Source organism: Podarcis tiliguerta (genome assembly GCF_965153285.1).
Source record: "Podarcis tiliguerta genome assembly, chromosome: 13".
NCBI lineage: Eukaryota > Metazoa > Chordata > Lepidosauria > Squamata > Lacertidae > Podarcis > Podarcis tiliguerta.
In genome coordinates this window covers 12,414,957-12,428,983 of record NC_139546.1, presented here as the reverse complement: position 1 = coordinate 12,428,983, position 14,027 = coordinate 12,414,957, and the positions used below count along the sequence as shown (strand labels likewise).

Sequence of the window (14,027 nt, the reverse complement as noted above, 5' to 3'; positions counted from 1 at the left end):
GTATATATATACCCTGCGCATTTTTCGCTCTATAAGACGCACCAGACCATAAGACGCACCTAGTTTTTGGAGGAGGAAAACAAGAAAAAATAATATTCTGAATCTCAGAAGCCAGAACAGCAAGAGGGATCACTGCGCAGTGAAAGCAGCAATCCCTCTTGCTGTTCTGGCTTCTGGGATAGCTGCGCAGCCTGCATTCGCTCCATAAGATGCACACACATTTCCCCTTACTTTTTGGGAGGGAAAAAGTGAGTCTTATAGAGCAAAAAATACGGTATATGTTTTATATAGGTTTTAATTGCATTGCAGATTGCTTCCAGATGCTTCAACATGACACGATTCATAAATAACAAGATTCATAAATAACAATCATCATCATGATTTGTTTGAATATAAGCCAGGCGCTGAGGGGCGAAAAAAACCCTACAAGCTCCAGTTCATAATTACAAATACTATATTGTAAGACTGTAGTACATAACGCTTGAGCTGTATGAGTCATACAGATAAATTGATGTTAAATGAAATGCAGTAACCAAGCAGCCTCCAGAGGGGAAGAGAAAAAAAAGGAACAGCCTCTCCAACTTCTCAGGGTATTTTCACACCTCCGAGAAGCGACTTCTCCTTGTCGGTTCCCCACAGAGAGCATTTTGGCTGAGTGCCCTGCAAGCAACATTCAATATTGACCACAGTCCTGGAGACCCATTGAAAATGAAGTTCTCAAAGATGCAGCCAATAGCATATTGGAGGGAGGGAGAGGAGGGGAAAGAAGTGCACAGTACCTCTTTTTTTAAAAAAGGAACTTTGTTGTGGGCTTACCCTCATGTCAAATTTAATAGGATGCGTTTTTACACTTCAGTAGTAGCCAGCAAGTTTCGTCCCCACCCACAGCCCCTCGGCCCAGCAGACCAAAATTCCTACCAGCTTTAGTTAACAACACCCACAACCCCTTTCCATCCTCAGGTGCGACTAAAATCTTTTGCAAGGGAGCCGCGGACAAAGATAGCCGCTTTGGAATGAATGACGCCTCTTTTCACTTCCAGAGGCGTTCAGAAAGACAACAGGCTCACTGCCTGGCTTTTGAGGTCTTTTGAGTCGTTCAGGCTGCAAAAAGTAGGGAAAGGTCCTGGGTTTCTATTGCCCTTCCCAAAACAGAAGGGTTCGGTCCCCCTTACCTCCCCTTTCACTACCACCAAGGGCAAGTTAAGACATGAGCTGCCGCAGTAGGAAATACAGAAAGCCGCTAACCCCAGCGGCTGCTGTGAGGGCCAGGATCCGCACCAGGAGGAAGTCCATGGAGTCCTCCAACGAGGAGTGCAGCTTCAAAACCTGCTTCCTCGTGGTCTCGACGTCTCTCGAGTTGTCGATGACGTGGCCGGCCAGCTTGACCTTTTGGTCCAGGGGCAGCTGGGCAGCGATGCGAGCTTCGGCCTCCGCCTGGGTCAGCCCGTTCCGGCGCATCAGGCGGGATAACTGGCTCTGTGGGTCACTTGGCAAAGGAAGGGAAGAGGAACTGAGCTCAGGGAGAAAGTCAGAAAGGGCTGTGTGTGTGTGTAAACCCCCCTCCCATCTACTGTATTTTTCGCTCTATAAGACGCACTTTCCCCCTTCTAAAAAGTAAGGAGAGTGAATGCAGGCTGCACAGCTATCCCAGAAGCCAGAACAGCAAGAGGGATCGTTGCGTAGCAATCCCTATTGCTGTTTTGGCTTCTGGCTTAGCTGCATGAATCCTCTTCAGGGCAGGGAGTGCCTTAATCCCGCTGCCCTGAAGAGGCTTCGCGCAGCTATCCCAGAAGCCAGAACAGCAAGAGGGATTGCTGCGCAGCGATCCCATTTATTGTTCTGGCTTCTGGGATTCAGAATATTTTTTTTCTTGTTTTCCTCCTCCAAAAACTAGGCGCGTCTTATGGTCTGGTGCGTCTTATAGAGCGAAAAATACAGTATCTAGTCAAATCCTGCTGCTCTTACACACTCCAGCACGGCTAAGACATGGAAATGCAGGGAGATACTATGGCCACATACACACCATATGTATGGGATGCGGGTGGTCTAAACCAGTGAGCCTCTTGGGATTGCTGATCAGAAGGTCGGCGGTTCAAATCCCCGCAACAGAGTGAGCTCCCGTCGCTCTGTCGCAGCTTCTGCCAACCTAGCAGTTCAAAAGCACACCAGTGCAAGTAGATAAATAGATACCGCAGTGGCGGGAAGCTAAATGGCGTTTTCGTGCGCTCTGGTTTCCATCACGGTGCTCCATTGCACCAGAAGTGGTTGAGTCCTGCTGGCCACATGACCCGGAAAGCTGTCTGTGGACAAACACCAGCTCCCTCAGCCTGAAAGCAAGATGAGCGCCACAGCCCCATAGTCACCTTTGACTGGACTTAACCGTCCAGGGGTACTTTACCTTTTTTCTTTTTACCTTGCTACCTTTATGCCCTCCTCTTGGTTTCCAACGGTCATCTAGCAGGAAAAATGATATGCTGGAAACAGACTGGTCCAGCTAGCAATTGTTATGTGTTTATGACGGCGGAACACAGAAAATATTTGTACATTTTTGTGTGTGAAAGCATAATACATTGTGACTGGAAAACAGCTTTCAGGGCCATTGTGGATCTGAAGGAAGTACATGCAATGAATGGCCAGATGAGAGGGTCCTTTACCAAATATATATATATATATATATATATATATATATATACATATATAAAGAGAGAGAGAGGGTGTTTAAAGTCTTATGATACCATTTTAAACACTCACGCCCCCCCCCCCAAAAAAAATCTGGGAGCTGTACTTTGCTGAGAGGTCCAGAGGGTGGCAACATGAGAAAGGGCCTTTTCTGCAGTGGCTCCCCATTTGTGGAATGCTTCGCCTGGCACCTTCATTATATAGCTTTAGGCACCAGAAGAAAACGTTCCTCTTCATCCAGGCCTTGGGCTGATTAATATTCCACAGCCTTTTAAATGTGTCTGTTATTGTTTTGCTGCTTTGGTTTAATTATTTACTTGCGTTTTATCTTGTAGTTTATTCTGTGAACTGCCCTGAGATCTTCTGATGAGTGGCAGTATATAATTCTAATAAATAAATATATATTTTTTTAAAAAACTGGATGCCTCACAGAGCTACAACTCTCAAGAGTTCCCTGTGTAGAAGGGTTGACCATTAAAACAGTCAGCACTGTAGCTCTGTGAGGGGAACAGGGGTCTCTGCACCCTTTAACAAACTACAGCTCCCACAGTTCTTTGGGGGGAAGCCACGACTGTTTCAAGCGGTGTCATAGTGCTTTAGGGTGTGAACGTGGCCTATGAAGAGATCAGTGGGAAGGGTCATGCCGAGCAGAGTGGGCTCAGTTGTCAAGGCTGAGTTCTGAGGGGTGAAGCACAAGGACCTCAACCAGCAAATCTGCTGAGGAAAAAGTAAACACACACACACAAAAAAAACCTGTCGAAGGATAGGTAAAGGTAAAGGGACCCCTGACCATTAGGTCCAGTCGTGACAGACTCTGGGGTTGCGGCGTTCCTCTCGCTTTATTGGCCGAGGGAGCCGGCGTACAGCTTCCGGGTCATGTGGCCAGCATGACTAAGCGACTAAGCCGCTTCTGGCGAACCAGAGTAGCACATGGAAACACCGTTTACCTTCCCACCGGCGCGGTACCTATTTATCTACTTGCACTTTGACGTGCTTTCGAACTGCTAGGTTGGCAGGAGCAGGGACCGAGCAACGGGAGCTTACCCTGTCATGGGGATTCGAACTGTCGACCTTCTGATCGGCAAGCCCTAGGCTCTGTGGTTTAACAGGAACAGCTAATTAATTCCCCAATTAATTCCCTGAAGAGATACGTTTACCTTCTCCATCTAACTTGGGGATGGGACACGTCAGGCTTGGGGGCAAAAAGCACCCCTCAGGGGCCTCTCCCTCTGGAATTTGGGTCTCAGCCACACACCCCTCTTCCCAGGCCATCCCCATCACTGGTTCTGCTTTGCACGGTTTGTGATTGTTCCTACATGGCAGGACCAGGTCCTGAAACTCTGATAACGCCCCTTGCTTGCCTGGTGTGTATAGCTTTAGGCGCCAGAAGAAAACATTCCTCTTGTGTGTGTGCATACTAGCCTGTTACACAAAGGTAAGAGTTACATTTGTTGCTCTAGACACTTTTGGCTCTATTCTCACCCATCAGAGGCTTGCGGCCTCTGAAAGATTATCCAGACAGGAATGTGGTCCCTACGAAATAAACTTCTTATACAACTCTGTTCACAAGTTTGCAGGAGCTCCAACCCATTCCAAGGGTCAGTCCATTCGGAAGCACAACAACATTCTGTGTGGCCCTTTTGGTACTGCCCTTAAAAATGCTGCACAAGCAGTGTTCAGAATTTGCCAGGCGCATTTTGCACCTGGCTATTGGCCACCTGCGACCAGGTAAAGATGCCTGGGCGCCAGGATGGTACCTGATGTCTCCTGCCATATGGAGGTGTATGCCCAGAGAACTCTTGCCTGTTTTCACACACTTGTAGAATTCTATCTATTATGTTTTATCTGCACAAAGGTTTTGGGTCTGCCCCCAAAATGGCAAGTAGGCATTTCATTCTGGCGACTGTAACCCTGGATTTAAGGAGCCATTTGACACCTAGCTTATATATCTGAGTTTCTAACACTGTACAGTAGTCGTACCTTGGTTTTCAAACAGCTTAGTTCTCAAATGTTTTAGCTTCCGGATGCTGCAAACCCGGAAGTGACTGTTCCAGTCTGCGAACTGTTTTTGGAAGCCAAACGTCTGACGGGGCTTCCTGCAGCCAATCAGAAGTTGCGCTTTGGTTTCCGAACATTTTGGAAGTCGAACAGATGTCTAGAACGGATTCTGTTCGACTTCCAAAGTACGGCTGTACGAGCAACCAGTTATAAGGGATTTGGTTCATCTGAATGGTCACGTGCAAATCCCATGTAAGCAGAGCTTGGACGGCCATCTGTCATGTATGATCTAGTTGAGATTCCTGCATTGCAGGGGGTTAGACTAGATGACTCTAGTCTAAATTCTATGATTCCTGACTCAGTTCAGGAGCCAATGCATTCCAATGGGCATCCTCTGTCCTTTGTTGCATCAGACCGACTGGCGCTTTCGTATTGTGACATAACGTCATCGTTCCCTGTAATATCCTTACCAGTACACAAGAACGGTGTGCTTCATGAACTTGATCAGCGTGTTGGTTTCAAAAAGGAGCGGGATATCGAGGATCACATACCGATGGCCTGGGGAGGGGGGGAGGGAGGTGAATTTTGTATCGCAAATGTTGTAGAAACTGCAAGCATTCATTCCACACACACACAAACAAAGACACTGAACAAGGAGTTTTGTGTAAAGCACTGCAAATTCAAGAGTTTGTGTGATTTCATCCCCGTGTCAGATTCTGGAGTAAAATTTGGGTGACTCCCTGCCTGAAATTGAAAGTGGAATTTTACAGTTGCAATCAGAAGAGTTGAGAACAGAGTAACTCCGAGTCCACAAAGCCGGAAGGCACAAAGGGATCAGGAATAACTCATATGGACATAATATTTGATAACAAATTAACAGAACAACTGACGGAAATTAAAACCTCACACTGGAGAAGAAAGCAGAACTTCACCTGCAAATTTACAAATTATTATTATATGTGTCAATGCCAATTGAAGTTAATTTCTGTAGCTGAGGTACAAGGGATTTTATCAAGAATGGATTGTATTTGGTTTGAGCAAGAGTCTGGAGGCAGAATTAAAGGGAATCAGACCCTGAAGTACAGCAAGTGGGAAGCCACCAAAATTTATAATTGGCTACGTTATTGATTTGTATTTGAATTGGTATCGCTATTTGGTGTTAAAGTAAAAGGCACCTTTATTTGAGAGGGACAAGGGTGGTGCTGTGGGTTAAACCACAGAGCTTAGGACTTGCCGATCAGAAGGTCAGCAGTTCAAATCCCTGCGACGGGGTGAGCTCCCGTTGCTCGGTCCCTGCTCCTGCCAACCTAGCAGTTCGAAAGCACATCAAAGTGCAAGTAGATAAATAGGTACCGCTCCAGAAGGAAGGTAAACGGCGTTTCCGTGCGCTGCTCTGGTTCGCCAGAAGCGGCTTAGTCATGCTGGCCACATGACCCAGAAGCTGTACGCCGGCTCCCTCGGCCAATAAAGCGAGATGAGTGCCGCAACCCCAGAGTCGACCACGACTGGACCTAATGGTCTGGGGTTCCTTTACCTTTATTTCATATTAATATAATATGACACATATTGGATTTTTGTAATTGAAAATTAATAAAAATTACCGTATTTTTTGTTCTATAAGACTCACTTTTTCCCTCCTAAAAAGTAAGGGGAAATGTGTGTGCGTCTTATGGAGCGAATGCAGGCTGCGCAGCTATCCCAGAAGCCAGAACAGCAAGAGGGATTGCTGCTTTCACTGCACAGCGATCCCTCTTGCTGTTCTGGCTTCTGAGATTCAGAATATTTTTTTTCTTGTTTTCCTCCTCCAAAAACTAGGTGCGTCTTGTGGTCTGGTGCGTCTTATAGAGCGAAAAATACGGTATTTAGCAACAACAAAATTGGACCAGGATCCATGTACCGAACAAGGCATCGGGATGCCGTTTTTCTGAGCAGGGGATATTCCGCTCCTCTGGCTTCATGTGGCAAACTCCTTTGGAGGCACAGGGAAGTTCCAGCGTTATAGTGTGCAGTTCAGAGGAGGAGCCGCTTTTATAATATTGCCACTAATTTGAATGACGGGAGTTGAATTACTCCAATTACCTTAATTTGCAGAAAAGTCTAGGTCTTCTGAAGAACAAAGCTTTGAAGATCACCAGTGAGGCTATTTTCCCAGTTCCCTAAATGCTTTCCCCTCTCATCCAAGGGGGTTATATTGGCCTTAGAAATTGGAAAGCAGAGAGCTCTGGCTCTCCCTCCCACCCTGTCTGCTTTCAATGAGTTCCTCCTCGTGAGGAGACCCTTCTCTGCTACCCCGAGACCTCCAAAGCAGCCGGCGATATTATCAGGCCCTTGATTAGACAGATTTGTCAGCTGTATTTGTTACAGTTATCAGAGGAATGAAAGGGAATGGAGAGGCGCTGCCGAAATCCCAGCTGTCAAACCATTCTTTTACCTTATCGAGTTCAAAAAGAGCTTTTATAAGAGCGCCCGGGAAAAGTGGGCGGTAGGGGGGGGGGGGCTGGGGGCGCGTGCGAGCATTTCTGAAGGTGTGACATTATGCACAATACTTCCCAAAGACTCTTTTGTGTGTGCTCTTTAAAGGCAACGTTAAGGGAGCAAAAATGCAAAGGGCAAGGATAAAGAAGGAAGGATCCTCAGGATGTAAGCAGTGAATGGATGAGTGCAAACACGGCACAAAGGAAGCAGCTCAGAGGCCTTTTTACAGTCCGTTCCCTCTTGGCCGGCAAAGGAAAATAAAATAAAATAAAATGCAGGGCAAAGGGAGACGGTGCAGCTTTTGTCAGCGTGTATCGATGCCCCGAGGATTCCGCAAAGTGAAATAAAAATAAAAATCAACCTCACCAGTAGCTTACCCAGCATAAAGTATTTCAAGATCTGTTTTACCATCTCCTTCTGTATCTCAGGGTGAGTGATGGAATTCAGCAGCCGACGTTTTTCGGGCTGAGAGAAAACTATGCTTCCTAGAGCCTCGCGATTGATCTCACCGCTCTCCAGGAGAATTTCGGGGCCAAAAGAATGCACAATGCGCTGGTATGCCAGGAAGCGTGGCTGGACCACTGAGGAAAGAGGGGTTAACATTAAGGCTCCACCAGAGTTGCTTTCAATTTTGTGTCAGGGGTAGCACTGGGAAACTCAATCAGAGACAAGAGGGACAGCAGAGACAAACGGCAAGTCAAGAAGCGTTGCTTGTGATAAGACAGTTTGTGTCAATTCCTACATACGCTCATTCTGGAATGCAATCTGTCCCACTTCCCCATTAATTTGCAATTTTGTTTTTGGAAAACTAGCAGGAACATTTGTATTTAAAATATACTTTTTAACCACAAAATACATATTTGAATATGCACTGCGTCTCGATGTATGCGTTTCTATCCTAATATGTGCATTTATCTGAAGCCGAGACTCCAATACTTTGGCCACCTCACGAGAAGACAAGACTCCCTGGAAAAGACCCTGATGTTGGGAAAGATGGAGGGCACAAGGAGAAGGAGACGTCAGAGGACGAGATGGTTGGACAGTGTTCTCGAAGCTACCAGCATGAGTTTGACCAAACTGCGGGAGGCAGTGGAAGACAGGAGTGCCTGGTGTGCTCTGGTCCATGGGGTCACGAAGAGTTGGACACGACTAAACGACTAAACAACAACAACATGTGCATTTATAATGCAGACTGTGCCTTTTCTTTTCTTGGACCGAGAAATCTGGAGATGTGTGAAATCTGACAGATAACCACATTCTGAGCTGCACATTAGTCCAGCAATTGCAGGTCAGCTGGCATCAGAATCCACAGCACCCCTAGCTTCAACTGGCCCACACTATTTGCAGAGGTCCTCCAACTGGCAAAGAGACAGGTTCCAAGTGCTGTCGATGGAGGGATGAGACGAACACAGCTTCTCGTCCTCGCAAGCAGAAAGCTACATGAGCTCTCCCAAGCTTTCTGCATTTAGAGCTCCTGCCTCCAGCAGCAATCCACAGGCTAACAAACAAGTGCACAAGATCTGCTCTATCGGAACAGACCAGTAGATCAGCATTCTGTCTTTCCAGCAGCAGTGAGTCAAATAAGTTTAGAAGTTCACAAGCATATTACATTACAGTTCCGTGATTTAAAACTCCCAACGTAGTTTTATTTTGCTCTTCAAAAGGCAATTGCTGAAGAGGATGGGGTCTGAGTTTTCATTGCACGTACAAGTACACAGTTTCTGCGGATATAGTTTTTCTAGGTTAACAGAGCCTCTCGGGGGGGGGGGGGGTGTTGGCATCAGGGCTGTAGCACTTAAGCCAGGCTTCCTCAACCTCGGCCCTCCAGGCGTTTTTTGCCTTCAACTCCCATGATCCCTAGCTAGCAGGACCAGTGGTCAGGAATGATGGGAATTGTAGTCTCAAAACATCTGGAGGGCCAAGGTTCAGGAAGCCTGGCTTAAGCCATGGGTAGGCAAACTAAGGCCCGGGGGCTGGATCCGGCCCAATCGCCTTCTAAATCCGGCCTGCGAATGGTCCTGGAATCAGCGTGTTTTTACATGAGTAGAATGTGTGCTTTTATTTAAAATGCATCTCTGGGTTATTTGTGGGGCATAGGAATTCGTTCATTTTTTTCCTTCAAAATATAGTCCGACCCCCCCATAAGGTCTGAGGGACAGTGGACCGGCCTCCTGCTGAAAAAGTTTGCTGACCCCTGGCTTAAGTAAATAATTAAGCCCAGTTCCCCAGTGCTGCTGGGGACACGGGTGGCGCTGTGCGTTAAACCACAGAACCTAGGACTTGCCGGTCAGAAGATTGGCGGTTCGAATCCCATTGACGGGTTGAGCCCCCATTGCTCGGTCCCTGCTCCTGCCAACCTAGCAGTTCGAAAGCATGTCGAAGTGCAAGTAGATAAATAGGTACCGCTCCGGCGGGAAGGTAAACGGCGTTTCCGTGCGCTGCTCTGGTTTGCCAGAAGCGGTTTAGCCATGCTGGCCACATGACCCGGAAGCTGTACGCCGGCTCCCTCGGCCAGTAAAGCGAGATGAGCGCCGCAACCCCAGAGTCGGCCACGACTGGACCTAATGGTCAGGGGCCCCTTTACCTTTTCCCCAGTGCTGCAGGCCTAATCCAAATTAACCCTCTATTCTTCCTCAGCAGCTTCTTTTTGAGGAAGAAAACCAGTATGTGGGTAGGCCCCAAGACAGCTGGAAGACTGAATGGAAAGCGGCATTGGCCTGGAATCTATTTATTTGTCTCATTTTTACCCCACAAATGGATCCAGGCCGAGAACCCAAGAGCAGGCCCAACAACAACTCCCTTGGGGATCCTGGAGGATCTATTGCCTCTGGCCAGCGGTCTACTGGAGAACAAAAGTGCATCTTCTGTTCACCCTCATACCAAGGAGCACAGGCTGCCTCACCTTGTCGGGCTATAACATCAGCATCAATGACAGCGCAGCCCAGTTCCCGCAGCATAGCAACCACCGTACTTTTTCCTGACGCAATGCCACCTGTCAGTCCTACCAGAAACATCTTGCCCTGGATGGAAAAGGAAAAAATACCATTAAGCGACAAAATAAATGTGAAACTCAGCTTGTGCTCATTTGTAAACTTCATTCTGAAGAGCTTCAACTTTTCCCTCAGCCCACCTCGCCACCTAACATCCTATCAGGGTGGATTTGATTTAAATCACATTGATTCAAATCAATAAGACTTGATTTAAATCATTTTTTATAGAAAGACCAGATGAAGGTTTCATTTTTGGAATAATAAATTTTCAGAGTAGTTTTTACAGTTATATCAAAAATTACTGATTTGGTTATACTATTAGAAATTCATAGGCAGATAATTATGAAATTATTGTGAGGTTTAATAAGTTAACTGTTTATATTTGGACAACTTTTCTGCTGTACTTTACTGGAAGGAGAAAAATAATCATTTCCTTAATAACAATTTAACAATCTCTTTAACGAAAACAATAACATTATAGCATATGTATCCATGTTTGTTAACTGATGTGGTTAAATGGTTTTTTAAAAACGAAAACTTTGAGTTTTATACACATGAAAAACTTAAAACAAATCCTTATTTCCTGATTAAAAGCCTTTGGTCTACAATGTAACTTAAACAGAAAACTATCTTTAGAAAGATTTTTCCTCCAAAAGCATTTTATTTTAAAAATCTGATTTAAATCAAAAAATCCGATTTAATTTTTTTTAACCCGATTTTTAAATTTTCTTTTTAAAAAAATCATTGATTTTTATCCACCCTGCATCTTATCTGGAATTTAGATGTTTAAAAAAATCACAAAGGGGAGAAAATAATCACTATATTTTTGAGTTGCTCCCTATCATTACAAGAAAAATAAAAACACAAAAAACCAACAATACATTTAAATGCAATTCAACCAGCATATCTGCAGTATGAAAACAGCAGCATGCACACATTTTAAATGTCATTTGAAAGAGGTAGAAGTTCAAAGCCTTTCAATACTGAGACAGCCAATGACAGATCCCTTGGGAGTGAGTTCCATAAGGAAAGGAACTCCTCATGGCTGTCCAATTAAATGGATCTTAAAGGTGAGCCACTGAGTAGGGCCTCCAGTGCCGGTCTTAATCCAGGAGAAGCTTCATATGGACACAGGCAGTCCTTTATTTAATAACTTAACCCGGAACCATTTAGAGTTTCAAAGGTCAAAACCCAAGCTCCCTCAAGGCAAATATGAAAGATTAGGGGGATTGGTCAATGGGCACGGAGTTAAATCACCAGGTTCAAATTATCTGGTTTCTTCCACATAATGTAAAAAACAACACCTCCTTAACAAGCAGAAATATTACCTTAGCATAGAATTGTAGAGTTGGAAGGGACTGTGAGTGTCATCTAGTTCAACCCCCTGCAATGCAAGAATCTTTTGCCATTTCTACAAAGGTGGCAAAATACCAATACTCTTCCATTAGGGTAGGATTGTGAATTTTGTGGCCAATTTTGTGGTGGTGGCGGCAGCAGCAAGAAATCTTTTTTTATAAGATTTTAGAATGAATTGATTTTAGAATGCTGTATTATTTTACTGTTGTTAGCTGCTCTGAGCCCGGCTTCAGCTGGGGAGGGCGGGATATAAATAAAATTTTATTACTATTATTTTGGGAGTGTGATGATGTTAATAATAAACATAGAGAAATCTATAGCGTCTTAAAATTTGAAACTGCCATGGGCTGAAAGAAGGTATATGATTTGAAGTTTCAAAATATACCATTTCAGGGCAAAGCCAGAGACCCTGAGAGGTCTCTGTGTTTTTAAACAGGGATTTAGGGGAACCCTTTTAAGGTTACCAGATTTTTTTCAATGAATCCGGGGACACTTTTCAACTTCAGTAGGAATGATAGGATTTTGTCAGGGGACTGATTTGTAAATCTGAGGACTGTCCCCGAAAACAGGGACGTCTGGTAACCTTACCTTAGGTCCTAACAAGAGCATGGCTGCAATATGTTACTGTGTCCTACCTCCAGTATCTCATATTTATCCCAGCTTATCATTACTAATCAGTACAGACTTTGCATTTGAAATCTGTGACTCTTAAGAGAGAGAGGGGGCAAATACTGGCAATAAGTCGTTTAACTTTGGAAAGGCAGGGTTGGAGTTTTGCAAAACGGAGATTCCTCCAGAGAAACCGGGAGAAAACAAATATAATTCACTGCTGTCTTCTGCCACAAATGTGGAGCCCCCTGCCAGCTACACCTCCAAAATTTCTATTTAAAAAAAAAAGAGAGAGAGAGAGAAGCACTGAAGGATAGAACTGTCTGGCTACCCTGGAATCCCTTCCACTTAATCTCAGAGGCGCTGTGACTTGACTGCGGTGGCTCAACAGCGAACGCGGCGCGGGAACTCTGCACGTTCTCAGAAACCCTCGGTACGCCGCGCAGGAAATAAACCCGAACAAGCTTGTTCTCCCATGGGATATGCCTACCCTCCCAGCCCTCGGGTTCAGCGAAGGAAGGGTCCCGATCCTCGCGAAAACATCCCACACTCACCAGTTCAGTTCTGCCACCAAATGCTGACTGAGACCTTTTCCCACCGTCTCGTCGGCTTCACCCGTGTCCAACTTTTCCGACTTCCTATTGGCAGAGGGAAGTCACGCTGGGAAACCCAACCAATCGCTGCCACCGAGGCTGGGCTCTGCTTCCCCGAGCGCGAAGCCATCGTCGCGATTTGAGGGAGAGGGAGGCGAGGAGCGCAAGGAATGGGCAAGGAATTCGAAAGGCTTCCAGGCGGTCAAAGCTAGTTTTAAAGCTGCTCCTCTTCGCCAGCGAGAAAGACTGAAGCTCCTTCACTGTATTCTTTTTCGACGCCCGCTAAAGGCATTCTTATTTAAACAAGCCTACCTTGAGGTTTAGAAAGCCTGTATGAATTTTAACTTGTTTGAGTCTGTTCACTCACTTTCCCACACACACAAACAAATCATGCTTACAACCAAGAAACAGGAATGCATTTCAAACAAAGACTACAAAAAAACCCCCATTCTATTGGGGTTCTAAATGTTTTAAATTACGGTACAAATTTTTAAAGCGATAATTATTATTTTTTTGTAAACCGCTCTGAGGCTTTTCGCTACAATCAAGCGGTATATAAATTTTATTAAATAAATAAACTAGTAGTATCGACTGGTTGCTTGAAACTCTTTGGGACAAAATCCCAGCCGACAGAGGCAGCTGGGTGACAGTTCTGTGGCAGAGTAGATCCTTTGAATGCACACTACACGCCCTCCCCTGGTAAACTTAGGATTGTTGCCATTCTTGAATTTAAAATTGCTGATGGGTCCAGAGAGAATTTAAGGCAGAGCTGTGTGGTTTCTGATAGGTCCTGAAATGCAAAAATCTGTATTTTCACCTAGTGTCTAACTTCAAAACAAAACACTATAGACTTGTGGGGGACATTATCCCTTCTTGCTTTGGGACACCTTACTTGAAAACAAACACAAAAACACCTAGTTCCCTCGCTGCCCCAAGTAGATTAGTTAGTGTAGTGGTGTCTTGAATGTTGATGGACTTTGGCTGGGGAAATTGGGTTTAAATATCTACTCAACAGGATGACCTTCACTCAGCCAAACTTCGCAGAAATTGTTGTGCTTTCCCTGGGGCATATATTCTGGTTGTTGCTCCCTGAGGGAGGGAGGTATAAACATGTACCGCAATAGAAATAATTAAAACCCAATACTGAATCCTTTGCAGCTCCTGTTAAAAGAGGATTTTAGGTGATTGGAGGCTCTGTGAGGCTCTGGAGCACTGCTGCCAGCCAAGGCAGAAATAGAATCACGTATTCATAACTGATGTTTTATTTGATACCATTTGCTAAATCTGAAAGCAAAAAAAATGGCTTCAGTAACATCCCCTCATATTT

At 45.2% G+C, this 14,027-nt stretch overlaps 1 protein-coding gene across 1 annotated transcript; it reads right to left on the bottom strand.

Moving 5' to 3' along the window:
* Positions 1–363: 363 nt before the first annotated feature.
* DCAKD (dephospho-CoA kinase domain containing) lies at positions 364–12,797 on the bottom strand. The gene is made up of 5 exons (XM_083408017.1): positions 12,662–12,797; positions 10,055–10,172; positions 7,530–7,733; positions 5,148–5,235; positions 364–1,486 (listed from the first exon to the last, which is right to left on the bottom strand). Exons 2-5 carry the CDS (start codon positions 10,164–10,166, stop codon positions 1,201–1,203), a joined length of 690 nt encoding a protein of 229 aa, XP_083264143.1. The 5' UTR covers positions 10,167–10,172; positions 12,662–12,797; the 3' UTR covers positions 364–1,200.
* Between the last annotated feature and the right edge of the window lie 1,230 nt (positions 12,798–14,027).

Excerpts from the sequence above, each read along its gene's own strand:
- DCAKD (XM_083408017.1), bottom strand. The coding sequence starts at position 10,166 with ATGTTTCTGGTAGGACTGACAGGTGGCATTGCGTCAGGAAAAAGTACG. Across the intron at positions 5,236-7,529 it reads CTTGAAATACTTTATGCTGG|GCCATCGGTATGTGATCCTC; the intron begins GTAAGCTACTGG and ends CCCCCTCCCCAG. Across the intron at positions 1,487-5,147 it reads CACACCGTTCTTGTGTACTG|TGACCCACAGAGCCAGTTAT; the intron begins GTAAGGATATTA and ends TCCTTTGCCAAG.